The sequence below is a fragment of the Varroa destructor genome, unplaced genomic scaffold (assembly GCF_002443255.2).
Source record: "Varroa destructor unplaced genomic scaffold, Vdes_3.0 BEIS01000006.1, whole genome shotgun sequence".
NCBI lineage: Eukaryota > Metazoa > Arthropoda > Arachnida > Mesostigmata > Varroidae > Varroa > Varroa destructor.
The window spans coordinates 10,588,537-10,608,226 of NW_019211459.1; the positions used below are offsets into that span (position 1 = coordinate 10,588,537).

Here is a 19,690-nt window from a genome sequence, read left to right on the forward strand (position 1 = left end):
CGATTGAAGATTGAGGTTATTCACAATCAATAGTTATGTTCTTGGAAATTTTAGGTATATAAGAGAGTAGCCTATAAGTCGAGAATTCAAGCAAAAAGGATAACGGAGCTGCTTCCTAGCGGCATACAAGACGCCTAGTGACGAGGAGGAAACGAAGGATAAAGATTCAGCTCAGCAAATAATAGCGAACATTTTAGTCTCGCTACAATCCAACACTAAAAACGTAGCAGACAAAACATAGTGCTAATATATATGATAAATGCTACATGGTAACAAACGTCTGCATAAGAACGATTGGAGCAATTATTTTCTCATAAAATTCTACTGCACTGCTTATGCCCTGTAACGTTGAGTGTTCCTGTCAAATTTCTTTTTTCTATCTACTTATGTTTGTTGTCCTTTAGGCTCTGTCGAATGGCTCCATGAGGTCGAATAGTTTTGACCTGTATTGACTGGCAGAGCAGTTCATGTTGGATGTCAATCGTCAAGGAGAGATCGAGCTTAACGGTTAGTTACAACTGACTGGATTGGCCAGCCTAGCAAATGGGTAAAGGCGCATCATTAAACGATATTGACAGGCCACTCTGCCTCGTCCACCCTCAGCTGTTTCACTTGATGCATGAGACGTCGCCCCAGGAGAGGTACACAGCATGCGCATACAGGTTCAAAAAACGCTTGAGGACGATAGCGCATGCGTTTCAGTCGTGCAATTGCACCATCTGCTATCCACTGTCGTCTGCTAGTGCACTTGCCTGTTCGATTGATTTCGAGAGGTCAAAGCTTCGGGTTCACCCGTGCGGGGCTGGACTCTGCAGCCGGTAGATCTCATGGTGAATTTGCCGAAGCGAGAGGCTACTTTTGAATCAGAAACGGCCAAACATCTCCTACGCTGGATATCAAAGGAGTCCAGGAAACGCTGAGCCGCACTTTAAAATCTCCCTGTCAAGTCCCGGACAGACTCCGCGGGAACGCTGCATTGTACTGATAAGGATAGCAAGCTCGAGATTGCCCAAAGTTCTGTGCTATTTTTGAGCAAGTCGTTAGTGAGCTTAAAATTGGGATTGTACTGTGGCAAAATGCTCAGATGTCGCATTATTTCGGACGGTTATATATTAGGTTCGGACGCACGACGTAAAAGACGCGTGACTCAGCTCGTGGCCGTGTACAACCATCAGGTTCCGATTAGAATAGAATGGATTGACTTATCTGAGGTGTCCAAGGCATGGCGCACGTGTTACACCAAAGAGTATTCTGCTTACGCTGATATTCACCAAACAACAGCAAGAAACGAATGGGTTGAGGGCTCAGAAAGTGGGAAATACGTATATTCTGGAAATGTTTCAGATCCCTATTTGCCGTGTCACATGCATGTTAATAGCAGTATGTAGTAACAAGGTAAATTGTTAATGCCTACTACTATTCTCTATTCTAATTCAGAAGACTTCGACGTAGAGTACGGATATCTTCTGCTCATATTCGATCGTTTTGCTTTAGGCTAGGAGTTTAATGTTAACCGTTCTTGTGCCATTATGTGGCTACAATGATACTTCTAGCTCTTCCGCTCGCTTCCAAATATTCGCGTGCATGCCTCGACTTTAACAAGACAGGATAACGAATTAAAGGTGCTGCTTGTCCAATCATCTGAGGTTCCTCATCAGTTCATTAGGTCTAGGGAGTTAAGACGGTGCAAAATCTCAGAGCGTCTAAAGAGGATGGCCCAGCAATAATATATCACAGACAAAAGACCACTGCTCGTTAGCCTTTAATTATTAATGGAATTCAGCAGCAAAGAAACAGACGAAGCGCTGGGCCCGACGGCTCTCCTATTCTGATAAATTATGGTCTTTCGAAAATTTGGTAGACCGTAGGAATAGATTAGAGGTTTTTTGAGGAGACGCAATCCGAGAAAGCCGTAAACGAAAGTCGATCGTGTGAGACAGGACTTGTGGACGCTATGACTAGTTCGATAACGAAAAACATACACTGTTTAGCGCTCATTCTAGATTTCGTTGGCCTCGTAGTAGTTTTTTAATTGCTTGCCGCTAATACGTATGAGCTGAGAGAAATGCGTTTGGTGCCTCAACCGCAGCCACAAGTCACGTTCGACTTTTACAAAAATCAAATATTGTCTAAAATTGTCTAGCGATAATTGTATGTCTCTCAGCAAACCCATTACATATATTCGTTTCAAGGTAACCAATGAACGAAAGTTTCTAGGCTGATCGCGCCAGTAGTTTGTATGGTCCTGTTCCTGGCAACTGGTCCGTTCGGACAACTACCTATTGCGATGTTAAATGTTACATTACGAAAACGAACACGCTTCCTTGTTCACACCTATGGTCACTTAGCAAGGTAGTTCATCTACGAACTTGATCGGCATGAAATATGTGCCACCTTCAAAGATGATGGTGGCTGGGGGTCCGCACGCGGTTGCAGGGATCGTTGCCCAGCATTGTTCCTTAAGGCAATTCTGAACGAATATTGAAACCAATGTAGGTGAGAGTGCCTCCTCCTATACGTCAATCGCAAATGAAGTCGACTGGAAGTTCGGGCTTTACAACAGCAGCCCAGTTTGCCGTCGCAATGAATCATAATACTTTGCCATGATTTCTGCTACCGTTGCTCGCTGGTCACTCACTGAACGCTGACCCGAGTTAGCCGCCATTTGCACTTGAATAAATACCAGTTTTAGGTCAGGGATGGCCGATGCTGGTAACAGCTCTAATGATATTGTCACCACCAACAACAGCAAAAACACAATAGAAACAACGATGCGCACGATAATGCAGCGGTTCTGATGGAGACAGTAGCGCGGTCATCTACTAATTTTTCGTTGACCATTAACTTGATGCTAGGGCAACGATTAAGTTTTGCAAAACGAAAAGAGCTGGTGGCTGACCCAGTCAGTCTCCATAACCCTAATAGACTATAGGGAGGGATTCCAATCGCTTACTCTTTATATATATATATATTTGTATATAATATTATGTGAATATGCAATAAATAAGAAAATTAAACATTATATTTAGCCAATAGCGTTAGTGCTTTATAGGTACATGTGTGTTCTATATGTTTATGCGAGTTTGTCATGTTTATGATTATGTGAGGCTTGAAATAAAAGAACCAAGCATATCATCGTAAGTGACCTTCAATGGCAACAGACTTGATGGGGGTCTTAAGGGTCATGCAGAATAATGCCAATTATGTATATATATATATACACTAGAGTAAGTAGCACTTAGAGACAGTACCGAACATAAGAATAGAAACACTTGGTTACATGTATAGACTTAGAAATGTAATGGCTGACCTCATAATTTGTGCATGAAGGCCGAGGTAAATTTTTGAAGGAACGTGAACAGTGGTTCGAATCCTGGCACGCAGAAGCGACTGCTATCAGAAGCAACAGTTTCAAAAGGCTCTCTACTTTATTTAAGCAAACGTTTGTAAATTATAACGATGTGAGAATACTATATATAGGAAGCAGCGCCTTTTGATCTATTGTTATCGTACTATAGAAGCACACCTGCGTGAAGTCAGCATTCATGACTCCTTGTTGAAGACCACTGAAAAATGCCATCGGTAACAGAAGTCTCAGGCGCGACTCTGTCAATGAATGTGCGACGGCGCGTAGCCAACGTCCACATACAGCGCGCTCCAGTGGGTCTTGATACTCGAACATCTACAAGCGGGAAAAGACACAGGCATTAAAGACAAGCGATCAAAAAAGCATTATATAACAGATCTACTATCACAACACACCCGTGCAGCTGATATAAGTGAATATATGTTCACTATGCTAATCACCAAAGGTAGCATAGAAGGATGCCTGCAACCAATTTCCTAATTGTACTGCAGCTTCAAAGTCCAGCGGCATTGTGCTGATTAGTTTTTCGTTTTTTTTTTTTTCCAATCCTTATTCTAATTCTCGCACTTCGAACTGCCAACTTTTCATCTAAAGATAACAGAGTTTTCGGTTGCGGTATTGAACGATAGAATCACAGGACCAAGAGCTAAGGACCACAATCATCTAACCTGTTGAATCCTCTTAGTCTCTCTTTAGAATCATCTGCAACTATAACTACTAGATAGCTGCCCTACTTAAGGCATTGTTCCAAAAATGCAAATGATCGTTAACTTAACGCACAGAATCGGCTTAACTTAGTTGGGTACTATAAGGGATATCTTGTGTGCCATAAGTGCATTTCTGAGCCCCGCTATCTTATAGCTGCTACAAGCGTCCTCTCGAAAAAAGACACAGCGCAAAGTTAACACAAAACGCTGTTAAAATACACTAAGACTCTATGCAGGAGCTGCTTTTTTCATTGGCGGTGGGAAAATTTGCGCCTGCGTTGTGTCTTACCCTCGTTACTAACACCACTTGCTGTGAAGCTGTGTCTTGCATCGTGCAGGGTACAGAACACCGTAATTAGTCGCGTTGTGAGATTTTCGCGTGAGTCGCGTAATTAGAAAAATCCTACAGAATACTGGGTTACACTGTACTTACAACCGTCGATTATTATGGACAAAGTCATGCAAGGGATCATTCCTGTGTTCTACCACGTTTGGCTCTATCCTTAATTGCCGACACAGACATATATATAGTATATGTAATGGTACAGCACGTATATATACATATATGTGGGGTCATATAGATTCGCGTTAGGTCAGTGTTGGCGTCGTTTGAAAGCTGAAGCCTGATAGTAGAAAATGTCCCAAATTGTTGCATTTTCGTCATTTAAACATAGAGTAAATTGAAATTTATGCAAAACCTTGCTATAACACTTGCAATTTACAATTTTATCACTATAAAGGCACAAATGCTGCTTCGGCCCGTAAAAAATGCTTTATGGTCAAGGTGCGCCCTCGAAAGAGATGGCTCGAGTATGGTTTTGTCGCTTTCATTCTGAAAATTTTCATGTAAAAAATGCTCTTCGTAGTGTTGTTTAATTACGAAGAACGCCGACAAAAACCGTCGCGTCAGGAGCCATGGTAAACTTTCACCGTTGAATAGTTTTAAGCCAGTTGAAGAAAGCTGGCTATAAAAAGAAAACTCATGTTTGGGTACTGATACAAAATAACTCTCACGATCGTTTTCTTAATCTGCCAACGCAACGAAATCGGCTTATTTCTAAAGTGGTTGATTATGTGTAGTAAGAAGCGGGTCACATACGGAAATTGTACGGAACTTATTATAAATCTGTGCCATTGTGCGGACTGACGCCAAGAAGATGGATGCTATGTACTCAGTAAAATTTGAAAGGAATCATAAATTAGGATTTGCTGCTAACTGGCAAAATGAGCGTTTCAGACTTCTATAAAACGTCATTAAAAATTGACCGGAATCAGTAATAGAAAAGGTGTCGTCTTCCACCATGTCAATGTTAGACCACGTATATTGTCCGTAGCTTGACGAAGATTGAAAGGACTTCGATGGGAAATTTCAATGTGTCCGCTGCATATTACACTTTTAGGCTATTGTTTCCTTCGGTTTCCATAGAACCTCGTTAACGGTGTCCATTTAGTTTTAATAGAGGAATTCAAAAATTATTCGTCACAACTTTTCATCTAAAGATCTTAAAATTTTTACAATGATTGGATTATAGTGTTATCAGAAAAATGGTAAAAGGTCATCACTTAACATGGCGTATATTTAGCTTAGTAATATTACTGTAAAGCAGGACAATTATATATATATATATATATGTTTAGTAGGTGGCCTTGTTAATGGATCTTGTTCCCTGCGACAAGCTAACTCCATAAATATAGTAATCCGTTGTCGAGTTTGTCGCTATTAAAAAAAATCTCTTTTTTCTTGGCTATGTTGTTTCTACATGCGCATCGATAGCTGAAGTAGTCTGGTGGGTCAACTTCATAAATGGCCACATCTAAATTCGGGGTCCAAATGGATTAATTTTATTATAGCATAAACAAATTACCTGTGTTTCTTTACATATAGAAATTTTTTTTACAATAAAATAAATAAGTTTGCCTGTTTTTATTAGGTAACAATGTGGTTTGTTCAGATACGAACTTACGAAATAAAGTTAAATATTGTGTTGCTTATTATTACAGATAATGAGTCGATGTAAGATATATTTTTTGTATTACGCTAATCGAGCTCTAAAAAAGCGTAGATATTCATCACTGCCCGACCACCTTCAGGTGTTAGTCGTACCGCAATCGCCTGCGTTAAATTGGTTTGCGGGTAATCTAAGTGTTCACGCATGGATCCTATGAAAGTTCGAGCTTGCGCGTAGAAAAATCCGCATTTACTGAAACTCCATTTCAATACAGTATTTCCTAGTGGTTAGCAGGCCATCAATGTGAAGGTAATACATTTCTTCATGGTTACGGCTCGGGCACTCAACCTGGCCAAGAATAGTCAGCTTTGATCGACAAGGGTACAAGAGTTCGGGAAAAAACGAATCAGTACTTTCGAAGGAAGGCCAATTTCTCGCCCACCATGTCAGATTCAGACCTATGCAGCCCTGATCCGACTTTAAGGCTAATTCTTAACTACATGAAATTTAATTGAGAGATAAAGCTTTTTTCGTCATCCACGAAAGGAGATGTTTGCATCTGTCACCTGTCCTATATTGTCTCGTACATGTAAGCCAATGCAACAAGTTTTGCCAAGTATTTTTTTTTTTTATCATATATGTGATATTTTATAAATTTGGTCTTTCTATTGTCGATTATCACAACAGTCTTTTGTTCAAAGCATTCATCTCGTCTACTCCACTAATTTAGTCTACAGTGGTAATGCAAGTCCGCTCTTTGTCCTTGCAGTTTTTACCACGGTTATTCTCCTTGCCAGCTACTGATTAAATAAGGTTGTTTTGTTCAGCCTTCTATAGATGAGATCGGCCCTGATCTACTATACTTCTTGATCAGCTAAGAGTCGAAAGAGCTACCAGGATAACGTACCTTGGAAACGCTGCACATGATACGAGGCAAGAACTTATCTTGCCTTTACTGTCGCTTTTAAGCCTACTGGCTCTTAACTGCCTTAACCCGTTGTATCTTTATACATACACACCCAAACACATGAAAGACGTTGCCTAGCCTGTTTTCCATGCATACACGAGCCGATACGACGGAGATCCCGGCAATTAAGCACAAGACTCAGTTTATCCCAAAAGTAGGTCGGTCGGCTTTGTGACGATGTCCAGAACGGGCGCATGCCATACCAAGCAGGAATGCTGCTCTGAATACTAGGCGCATCAAAAGGAAGGCAAAAGCACTCTCGAAACAGTTGGCTATAACGGAATTTACACCTCTCAGTACCAGGAGGCTGCATGATCTCTGCCACGTCTGTATACTGAGCACGCACAAGGGGCGTGAGACGCCGCCGTTGCAGCACTGTGGAGCACTTCCTTGCTATCTATATAAGTTCTTCTTAATTTTCTATGAAGAAAACGCAGCATGTGATACTCTGATGGTTCACGCCAGTGCAATTTTATCTCTGCCTCCTATCTCGTCACCTGGTTTCACCACTTTGTTCACTACTTTAAGAGCGCCAAGTTATTGTCGGGCAACTCTTAGGCTCTTTGCTTCTTTGTAGCCTGACACAGACGCCTGCTGGTTCGTATCGAAGTCTCCACAAGCGGAACTGAACGACACCGTTGTGCGTTATGCTCCATAAGTGATCTAAGATAATTTACTGAGGCGCCTTTTGCCTGCGTCACAAGCAGCCTCCTGTGTCCTTTGTGTAGCATGATACGAAAGCGTGGCCCCATGTTAGTTCACCCCTTAGTCGGTCGAGTCGATACTAGACAACGTTGACATCGACGTACACATAACGCCACAAAGCATCGTAGTTCCATAGATTGATCGCCGTCTAGTCATCTTTCTAGAGCTTTGTGTAGGACTTACTCTAGGAAGCTGCACAGAGTAGAGTACCGCCTGACGGAAAACGCGTAGGCTTCGTCGACCCTGACGTCGGCACTTTTGTAGTGTATGTGCGTTCATCGTGTGCACGCGACGGCAGCTTAATACCCCAACTACATCTATTGCTATTACTATTACTGTCTAGACATTTTCCTCTAGCGTGAGTCCCCTGCGTTTTTCTTATGGGCGGGCTCCAGGAAATGAATGCTGCTGGGAAAACTCTTATCCGCCTGACCATCCTATTATTATAGAAACAGCATACCAGCAGCGGCTGCGAAAAGTAAATTCTTTCCTTACTTCAGGTCCAGCGGTTCCGACGATTTTAAGTCCTGCAGAACTGTCAAAGAATTGTTGTCCTTGTGAGAACAGCACTAGCAGTTGTGTGGCCGTGAGAAAGATCAAGGGTCTAGGTGTCCTATTTACCGTTGGCTCTTTTCCCCGGTTCGTCGTTGCCTGCGTTCCGGAAAATGACATCCAGACATGACGATAGACGACCTCGACTTTTCGTTTTGACGCGGAACCGAATGACTCAATCATCAACGGTCCCAAAGGTCCAGTGCACAAAGCCTGCTCCTAGCCGGCCAGTAAGACGAGCAAGCCCACTAGCCTTTCAGCGCCCCCTTTCAACAACACCGCACTACCACGAAGCCGTTTGTGTCTATACTCGCTTGCTCATCCGGCCGTGTACCGTCGTGTGACACAAAGCACGGCTGCTGGATATGAGCCCTTTCCTTTGATACCATACAGACAGGATACGTCGCGTCCATCAACTGCCGGAAAGGCAACAGGGGAGGACTTTGCTGAAGACGAAAGGATGTCTTCTTGCGCAGTACATTTGGCCTCCAATCGATATTTAGTGCAGGAAAGCTAGGATCTTGTTGGTTAAACCTTAAATTAGCCTAGCTGGTAATAACGCAATCAACGGCCAATGGGAAAGGCTATTTAACGATCGATTGCAACTCGAGACATATGCGGGCAAGACAGCTATATCTAAGATAGTACATTAGTTTAGCTCAACTGTGTATAGCTTTCCCGATGTATGTATGGTAATAGCGGGTAATAGTGATAACGGCATGAGTTCAGATACAGACGCTGGCTTTCTTGATAATCAGTGTGGGATGTATGTCACCCTATTGCTTAATATCTGCTTCATTGTTTTTTGACTTAAGCACCTTTGTAGGTTACCATATGTCTCCCTGAAATTATGTATATATGCCGTGCAGCAAACCACGCGGCCAGTGAGAGGAGCCCTCGTGCCGCTTCAAGAAACAGCACGTGCAACTATATAGATTTAGACAACTTTGTGATTCTGTACTCGACGGAACGCGGGCCGAATCGTTTACCGCCGCTATAATACTAGACAATTGCGACACAGTTCGTGCGTTACATCATGACATTACCCTCTAAACTCTACTAGATTTTACTCTATGAAGCTTTATTTCGCAGTTACATTGGGTTTGTATAACTTATTTACCAACTGAAGGTCTCTCATATCTGTTGTATCAGACGCATTTCTTCGACCATTTAAACATTTTAGCAATACTGTAAGACTCATTTTAAGGTTGAAGTTTTTATTTCTTCATAGTTGCCTAGACTGGAATTTATTGTGGAGTCCAACCGTATTCACACAGACGAAACAACGCGAATAAATGTTCTAGCATTTCGAATTTGTAACGGAACTGTAGGTATTTTCGCGCACCTGCCCTCGAAAAATTGCGCCTCTTTCTTTTCTTCCGGCTGATAGTAGACGCCGTAATCAGTGTACGCGTTGACCTTCGTGCGCGCACGTCAGCACGGAGCCTATCAATGCTAAAGAAGCAAGACGCGAATTGATACTGACTCACATTACGACTCATCTTGTAACACACAGCAGGTCTACACGTGATTTGAACCTATGCTGTAAATACTCATTCAACTGAACCTCCTGGTCGAAAGATTAGAGGCCCTGCTCAGCCAATCAATACGCCTGTATGGGAGTGTGCGCAGTGAAAACCACGTACTGCATACTTTTAATAATATGTAATAAAAACGTGTGTATAGATCTTTTCTATGTTGAATCGCTCTGTGGGCCTATATCAAGCGATGCAATTTGTCGCTCTAGTGTAAGTTTTATTCTCCAGTGAGGTCGCAGTCAACGATTTTAGCCAAAGCTGTCGTTCACATGTCGATAACACGGTTAATTGACAGGCGGTATCTCTGCTCAGTGTTAAACTAACATTAAGAGAGCCGATGGTCGACATGAGTTGTATGCCCTTAGTATCTACAAAACTTGTTAGAACAAACTCGTAAACTAACATTGAAAACAGTCTAGTCTATACCTGCCGCAGCGCCTTGTGCCCAGATGGAACGAGCCGTCTTAATGAGTCCGTGAACCATTCTGCAATGCGGACTCGTCTAAGCTAGCTAGCATTCGTTATTAAAACAGCGGCTCAGAGTAGGGTGAAGCTGAAGATTGAGTTGATCGTATACAATTGAAGAAATCAAGGTGCTTTCATTAAAAAAAAAAAATTAATCGAACGACGCGTTCTCTTGTCGGCCTCAACGCTCCCTAAACCACCAATTAGGAACTTTGGCCATTAAATAATTCAACAAATGAACTCAGTGTGAGGATTTTTTTTTAACCTAGAATAATTATAGTGTAAACCTGCTCATTAACTTGCTAACGCAATTGTCAGTTTCCTGACAGCGAAAACAACCAGCTGCCGCAGATCGTTCAAAGGTGTTCTGTAGGTTCAAAGGTTGTTTAATGTATTTGAACATCAGCCATTATCCGTAAGCAAGTAGATCTTTCTATATATGTATTACATATTGCAATCTCCTGGCTTTCGCTGTTACTTGGATGTTTTTTCGTGTCAATCATGTTAGGACACGTTTGTATCATAATGAGAGGATGGTCGCGCATCGCCTACAAGTAGTAATAGGCCGTACGATACCGACCCATCGTTGTGCCGTACGGTAGTACTGGATGGGACACGCAGACAGAGCAACTGACTGAGCATTGTTCAGGCACTGTTGTTACTCGAGGAAATACAAGCCCAACAAACTCTTAGGTTAGCCAGCAGAATTTCGTACGGTGGTTCGCAACCTGCTTCTTTATCTCCCTTCGGCAAAGCCGCAAGCCTGCATGCGGTCATCGGTGAAGCTAGGTGAAAGGATGCAGCTCCCTTCTTTTGGTGGGGTCTGTAGGACAGATTGTTGACAAACTTGCCTTGCCTTGGTCCGGTTGTTTGGCCGACACCTTATGTGGCAATGCCCACTGAATGCCTCTAGCCGCCGTCGAAGCTAACTTCGCCGCTCCTACTAGTCCACTGTCGAATCGGGGATAAATGAAAGGCAAAAGCACACAAATAGTATCACGGTGGTTACCACAACTACTATTGTGGTTACCATAAGACATGCTATGCGGGCACCAATACCAACGACTGAACGGACAGACTGGTTTTGGTGTTTTTGCGAACGCTGGACTATGTTTTGTCGGGGCATGGTCTTGATCCTATACGAACACCTCTCTAATACAGTCTTTGGTTTGGCCACCCAAAATGCCAGCTGTACTCTATCTCCCGACCCTACTGTGTGAAGTTCTGGAGTATTCGGAGACCCCTCGTTTCCGACGTTTAATGTAAGTGCACGCAGAATCGCTGACACAAGGAGAACGAAAGAGAGAAGGCCACGAAAAGACATCAGATCCCTGACTACCTCGACGTCTGAGTCGACTGAAATGCACGGAACTGTATTACATCTTGGCGCATGCATCAATAAGCACACAAATAAACTTGCAAAAAAAGGATCTGCGAAAAGCAAACCGTTGCAAACGCACTGGCAGTGTCGTGAGATAGGACCCAGGTTTTATCCAATGACGGCAGACAACAACGTTCTATCCAAGATCATTACGGTTATTTCCGACGATAATCATCATAATGGTACTAGCACAGTGTCTCTTTGATAGACATTTCTACGTTTCCGTTCAAATGGAGATATATTGTATATTTAGGAATACTTAACGGAAGCTTTCGCTGGCATGTACCAGGATCATTTTCTAATCATGTAAGTGTTATTGCTTGCCAATTAGCGATTTTGAGGCCTAATTGGAGGCCTTGTCCATAAAAATTAGTAAATATTGTAAAGTAGTAAATTGTCATACTACTTCCCTCTATACGTCCTACAATACATCTCCAAATTGATCCACATCAGGCCACAGCTGCCGGGCATGCAACAGGGCTATTGACGTTGTCCTTTCTAATTTTTAATAAAAACAATATGCTATATGGCAAGGGTGATTGTCTCCAGAAAAAACGCCCATTATATGATGCATAGTGAAACAAACTTTATCTATTTTTATCACGTCTAAGCGTAGTGGCTCACGTATCCTTTACATAAAGCTTCTGAGCGAAGCTTTCTATAGATGACACACACCGCAAATCATATTAGTGATCGCTAATGAATTTATGCCATATTTCAAGCAATGCGTCTCGTCAGAATTCCAGGTACAACCGTGTGGCGTAGTCAAACACACGTGCATACATCAGTCTGTCACTAATATCAATCTACTCATGCCTTCCCATCGGACGTGGGTCCGGTTTATAAATTAAGCTAGGACTGCTTGAACAGCCATGGCCGTATAGGACTCCGTGAACCGTTTTCTTCCCTATACTATTTTTTTATTTTGTCCGCTCACTTTCCCGCTTTGTCTCTGTTGTAATCTTGTCTTCTACATAAGCATTTCAATTGAGCCCAGCGCGTTCCGTAGACTGCTTTGTCCTCAACGACCCACGAGCAACGTACGTATCTTCCTCTTTCATCCTCAACAAACGAATCTCACTGAATGAAGCTCCGAAACGCTAGGGTAATTTTCGGATGGAAACACCTAATGGCCAAGGAAAATGTCGATAGTTGACAAGCAAAAGGAACATCGAATCCTGCCGAGCTTCGCCGATAGTCGTCGCCGCCGTAGGATGTGTATCCAAGGGCGACTGCGCAAAGGAGCCGAGTAGAGAGCTACAAAAGGGAAGCATTCTTTCATGACAACACGCTTTTGACAAGATGATGAAGCTGACTTCCGGAAAAGCGGGTGTGTATCGGCACCAAAACGGCCATAGCGATGATAGTGGCCGACGGACAGGAGGTCCAGAAATGCGTCCGACGAGAACGAGGAACGATTTCAAATGAGGATGACTGGAAAAGCTGCTAGCCGCAAGAGAGCTTTTGCGCCTACAATCGCCGTCGGTGAGCACTGGCACGGCAATGGGAACCTGGGGACGAAGCCGTGCAGCGCTTTCAAAAGGCAAATCATTATATTTAAAGGAAGAAAGAAAAGCCTTTCTGCTTGGCTGAGCAAAAACTGCTACCAGTGGCCAGTTAAATCGACGAGAACAGTAGCGAAAAATGGGGGCTACTGGTGTAATAAATCAACTGCTGCACCGATACAAGGTTGATGGGGGGGGAGCAGGTTCGTCAATCCACTATACAGCTTATACCAGCCCGGTTGGGATAAATCTGTGAGCTTCTGTTTGTCTTAAATATTGATTCTCCAATCAAATAATGCGCATCGTACATTTTTTTGGATATTTTATATCATATAGAATAGCAGTATCATGCATCGTGCTACCACCTGAACATTCGCTCGCTTGCGCGACGCAGCTCATTCACGTAGTAGGAGCTCGCAGGGTCCGCAGGCAAACTGCAATCCGACTATGTACCTTTTTAAATATGCTACCACCATATACAATAGTGTGATAATTTTCATTCTGTAAATCACACGAAAACTGTGACATAACCAAGGGTCCTCCAAGCGTTTCTAGCGTCATGGGACATTAGCACCGCGTAGGGCTACCCATTGAGCGCACGATAATTTACCTATGTAATTGGAGTTTTCGAGCTACCGTTACTGTTAACTGCGTGACCGTGGCAACTGTAATGATGGTTGCGCAACCTGAAGAACCAACGCAAGGCGGCCGGTTTGACTGGCCTTGGCGGTGCGACTATACATGCTAAGCAATAACACGAAGCTCGCCTAAATATCTTTTTTAGGCGAAAGTTGCAGGACTTCGGTGCAGTGCACTGGGATGCCTTCAGACGAACAGAAACAGGTGAATTGTACAATTATGATGTCAGCACTAAGCCGCTGAGTCGTTGAGAGCTTTCTCAATATTTTTTACTACTTGTGAATCAACTTGGTTTGTTTGAGCCATGTAATAAGTATGCAGGTGAATGAGACTAGATGTAACAGCGTTTAATTCCCTTTTCTTTTTGTTAAATTTCTTCTTGTCTGCACCTTCAGCAAGTTTCCGTCGGCGTCGTAGCCTAGGCGTCGGGTGCTAGAAAGGCAAAAGATGATGTGAGCTCAACCGAGTCATCTGAGGATCCCCCCCACGATTCTTTGTTTGTATTTGCAAAATGATCGCAGAATTGGAAAAAGTTAGCGATGGTAGGACTCTTGCGGGAGAGGCTTTTGCGAGTTGGGTGCCTCCCATACGAACGGCCGGTCAACATCGCGAACCTCGCACAGACAAACGTGGCCCGCTTTAATCAGCAGTGCCCGTTGGGACCTGTTTAGAGGCAGCAGGATCGTTTCGAGGAGAGGCAAGGGCGAAGGCAAAAACATGACCGAATCGACGAAACGGAAACTCTTGCTCAAACATGGAAAAACAAGGTTTGGCCTCATTGTAGATTGTAGTGTGTGGGGGCAGTTTCGCCGCCGTCAAGTGTCATCGCAGGACGTAGATCGCTTCAAGGCGTTCCCCTGGAGACTTTCCGCAATTAATACAGCGCGGACAAGCTCATGTGTTGAACTTCCTCAGCAAAAAAGATAAGCGTATTTTAAAACTGAATGTTATATAGGTTAGTTAGTGTCAGGTATTCCATTGGTCCCTAGTTGTATATATAGTTGTATAGTATATGGATAAGTCGAAAAACCTGATGTTTAAAGAATACACGTAGGGTCAGGACATATTAATTAAAATCAGAGATGCTTTCCGCAATGTAAAGTAATTAACCGCATTTATTTCTGGCAACAGTATATAGCAGGTCGGATATAAAGCAATGCTCACGTGTCTCTTATTTTTCTAAAAAAAGCAGCGGTACTCGTTATTCTTAAACATCGACTTACTTCGGGAGTCCCTCAGCAACGGTTAATTAGATAAAGTTAGAGCTATAATGATATATATATATATATATATATATGTAATAATGTAGATCAGAATAATATATAGAATAAGATAAAAATTATAATTACTTACTCATAATTTAATTCACAAAAGTTCGCCAGTTAAGATTTTATGATCTGGTCGAAAAGGCCGTTGTATCTGAATTGTCGAGGCGAACCGTGAAAACTTTAGTGATAGAAATACGGAAGCTGCAGAGAAACACCCGAATCCGTTGACGTAATTTACGGCTTATATAGTTTGCTTTAGTTCGCTTCCATTTTGCCGGCGGCATATTGTCTGCCCACGTGTCGAGTAGTTCTCAAATTCGTTTGACATTAGATTTTTGCGCGGTTTTAGTAATGGCCACTGGCGTCGGCTGAGAAAGAGGGAGGCTCACGACGCTTTCAACTAAACACGTAGCCATGTCAGCTGTCGTTCCAACGCAATAGAGATTTCCGTTATTATTTTAAACTTTACCGGGTATAGGTTAGTGCGGAGAAATGAACCTGTTTCAACGATGAAAATTGAGGGTAAAAATTCGAAATTCGCTTGCACGGCCAAACACCTCTACTTGAAAAAGTGAAGTGGCACTGCCTTAAATTCCGCCGATGACACACACCTCGTCATTTCTGCATGTAGAGAACGTTATAATCAATATTGATCTATTATATTTTGTGACTGATCGGTCGCAGTTCGTTTTTGTTCTAATGTCGAACAGGCTAATAAGGTGACATTCTGCAAAGTATTGCTTTGCCCCAGATATGCACATTGGTGACGTATGTTTAGTAAGTTAGTGTGGTACTTGGGGGCAATATATATGTATATCTTCATTATCATTTATTCAGCTAGTATGGTTTCTTGGTAGTGGGCTTTGCTGTTGCCGTAGTTGGTGGCACCGAAATTCGCTCTGCGATTGCACTGTATGCGTCGAACTTGAGAGGTTTGTTCGCGTATCTAAGTAAATTATTAAACTAAATAAAGATCGCTGCATAATCGCTCTGATATGTATATATAAAGATAGGCATATGCGATGTTATTGAAGTATGAAGATGCTTCTTCTAGTCTCATTGCCCGCGGCGTGTTCCAACGTATTTACAGACATTATGTGATATGCCTGTAACAGATCTCGGAGGACAAAATAAGCTAGTATTTTCTATTTACGTTCCATGTGAAGTCGCGTTGAGTGTCTCTCAAAATTAAAGTAGATCGGAAATATTTGACTAATTAATAAACAGTTATATATACTGAACTTTTCCTTTAGGCAGTTGGTTTTAGGGAAACGTATATGGGTAGCTACTTACGCAAGACCTGAAACAACTGTTGTAAAAACGTGATAAAACATAACAGGTTGATTGGACCTGCATAACATCTCTGCACTCAGAGCTTTCGTTGATGTATACTCATTAGAATTTCTTTGAATCAGTCGCAGTAGATTTAGAAGCACTTCTGGCGTTCTCTACAACTAAAGTGATGTCTTGCAAATCTTCCCATTCGAGAAAAAAAGTACTGAACGAATTTCGGTAACTGCGACAGTTCTGTGGGTCTAATTATACCTCGTGAAAATACTTCGTAGTCGTAGTTTGATAATGCAGCGCCTTTGCTTTGAACGGTACCTCATTATCCCAATGATGAAGAATATGAATAGGCTTTTGTCCGTGCCAGTTAGCTAAATTGCTGCTGGCTGGTAAACAAAGCAGGATTAGCTGTGATAGCCTAATAGGCCAACCAATTCAAACCAAAAGTAGACAAATAAAAACAAAGGCCTTAGCTAGGACGGAGGCTGCTACGTGGGATGCATTCCGTTTACCCAACCTACTTTCTTCTATTTGTCGGTAACCAATGCCGCTATGCCATTATTTAGATCGTTCCGACGAAAACTTCGCCCTTTCTTTTGAATGTAACATAGACCACCTTTGAAAGATGAAAGCCAAATACGAATAGTTTTATACGAGTAAGTGTATTTTTCTCTTTTAAAAAAGGCTCCGCTACTGTAAAGCTGAAAACAGAGAGTTCGCGGTCTGCGTTGAGACAAAAAAATTATTCTGTTTTGCCTTGCACCTTTATAGGGCCATTTAATCTAACTGCATCTTTGATGCTTTTCAGTTTTGTGTTATCACTTTACTAAGAGCAGCTGGAAAATTAGGCAAATAAATTGGTTAGAAAATATTTTTTTTCTATACCGGGTTATTGATTAAATATAATTTTTACCCTCCGTTTCTCATTCCGTGGGTGCATAAAATAAATACGTCTGTTTCGTTTCATCTGTAAACCAGCTTGTACGTGCCTCGTCAACCTAAAACTTAGTCGTCTAGACTAATCAATATTCATTAGATTTAGGGCCGCATGCCATTCACTACTGAGCTGTCTGTGTCTGAGCGATCATTATTTCCTCAGTCATACAAGACTCGCTCAAATACACATGGTTTATTCTTAACCCTTTTACTTATATTTTTTTTCTATACACTTGCTTTGGTGAGTTCTCGTTCCCTCACTACCTCTGTACCATTTTCTCCTAACTAAGCACTTCAACGGTGAACTCAACGCTTTTAACCCACTTAGTCACAGTCACAGGTAGAAGAAACAGTGACTGAATCAGCTTCTACCACCAAATCAGAGTAATCGGGGCAGAGTTCAGAGCTGAGCTTGAGGTGAAAGCAAAGTTGGAGGCCATGACTCTTACTACATAATGTAACAACGCAACTGAATTTTATTGTGGTTGGCTTAGTTTCTAGAGTTATTCCATATCCATGCCAGCTCCCTACCTCCTTCTGGCTCTAATACTTCTCTTCGTCCTTATAGCGTTTCTCCCGTAAATATCTCTTGCCCCACAAGTTTGTCCAGTTGCAAAGTTGTGGGGCTCTCAATCCCGTAGTTGGTTGCTGATTAAAGCAACCCTTGGGTATCAACGTTCTCAAACATATTGAGTTTGACCTGCTTGTACCACTCCGAGTACTGCCCCCAAAAACCCAGTCTTTAAATGACGTCACGCCGTGATGCTCGTAAGCCGAGTCACCTGAGCTCTGTCCGGTTTGCTCCACATCCAACCACAGAAAGCGCAGAAGTGTGTTCCCGTCCGCTTTAAAGAAGGAATGAGACGTCGACAGAATTGAGGAGACGCCGACCAACAGAGACGAAACTGTAAGAGAAAGGGAAAGATCAGGACGAATCAAAACGAACTAGATCTTCTTGCCCAACGTTTGCTTTCCTCCGACATCTCTATGTCCTTACCCCGAGCCACAAGACCAGCAGCCCTACTTTCGCCGGTAGCCCCATTCCGAACCGTATCTATTTGCGAGCGCAGTCTTCAGTACGTCAGCCTGTTCCACCTCGCGCACTTTTCCCTTGTCACGAATCACAGCAAAGCAAGCAGGCGTGTCTCTCAGAGCAATTGGGGGTGCCAGAAAGAAGGAAGCAATAAAGGTATCGTACGCGCCGTGTTTCGTTACTCTTTGTGCCGAACGAAGCAGAAAGACCTGTGCTGCCCAGAGCTACTTCCCCTGCCACAGGCCGCGAACAGGGATGATTTTTTATTGTTGGGGGGAGTGAACTGCGTGGTGGGCCGAAGCAGCCACCACCCGAAGATTTCCATGCGATGGATGGTTGATGGCCCCTCTTGAATTGTGTGTCGGGCACTTCTTGCCGAGAGAATGAACGTCGACGCCAACAATGCGCTCCAATCTAAACTTCTACGAGAGTGTTCCTGACAATAGCAATTGGTCGAATGGTCGACTAGCCCGTTGACTGCTGCCTTCGTTAATTGTAGCTGTCACTGCTGCTACTGAGGGTGTATATGCTACGGAACCGAGAACAACAATAACAATTGCGATAACGCAGACCGACGCGGCGCTGCTGACGACTTCGACAGCACAGCGCATACTGCTATTTTTTGGCTGCTTGAGGTCGCGGCACGAGCAGCGTCTGCCACTGCTCCTACTCGGTTTTACCTTTCCGGGCACTGCGTCAGTTATCACCCCTATGACTCACAATTCTACTCTTGCTGGCGCTGCTGCATGGTTAATCCATGCAAGCGAAGAGGTCGTCCTATTTAGTGTCACTGTTGCCGTCGTCTTCTACGCTGACTGCTGTTTTGGTCGAACAGAAGGAGAGCCTGTGTTTGGCGTCCGCTCATTAGCGCAAGTCGGTAGTGATTAACCTGACCGGGCGGTTTTGCACATCGCGAGCCACAGTAGACTGTATGGTGGACACCTCGTACACGTTTTGGTGAGTTTCCCTTCGGTGGGTCGAGAAACTCAAAGGACAAGATGGGAGAATGAAGAAATGGGCCAGCCACGAAAACGAACTATCTTTCTGTTCCTTGCACACCACTTTTAGTTGGGGAAATTCATTCTGTCTTACTAAGACCGTTGCGTTTCAGATCAACTCTTTTTTCTCTTAGAAATGCAGAAAGAGGACATGTTTAGAGAAGGGACGTGCGCACAAAGAAGGTGGAGTGGTTTATTCGGACCTTATTATTTCGTTATAAAGATAATGATTTGATGTAAATTAAGTCATGTCTTAGAATTGGCACCAGCCGAGAACACAGCTGAGTACCAATAGACAAACTGGTGAAACTTACAGAACCGTGTATTTGCCACGGTCTACAGCTGCATCACTTTCATGATAAAGCAATTGTAGTTTTAAAAACAATCCTGATT

General features: G+C 43.0%; 1 protein-coding gene across 5 annotated transcripts in view; it reads right to left on the bottom strand.

Annotated features, from left to right (window-relative positions):
- The window catches only part of LOC111252724 (N-acetylglucosamine transporter UNC93A-like), an 86,282-nt gene that overhangs the window by 12,642 nt on the left and 53,950 nt on the right, over positions 1–19,690 (bottom strand). For 4 of the 5 annotated variants that reach the window (XM_022811047.2, XM_086992544.1, XM_022811046.2 and 1 more), the window contains one exon: positions 3,527–3,682. The exons of the other annotated variant lie outside the window; for it this stretch is intronic. In XM_022811047.2, coding sequence (XP_022666782.1) covers positions 3,527–3,682 — 156 coding nt within the window. The remainder of the gene's footprint in view (positions 1–3,526; positions 3,683–19,690) is intronic. 5 annotated transcript variants of the gene reach the window in all.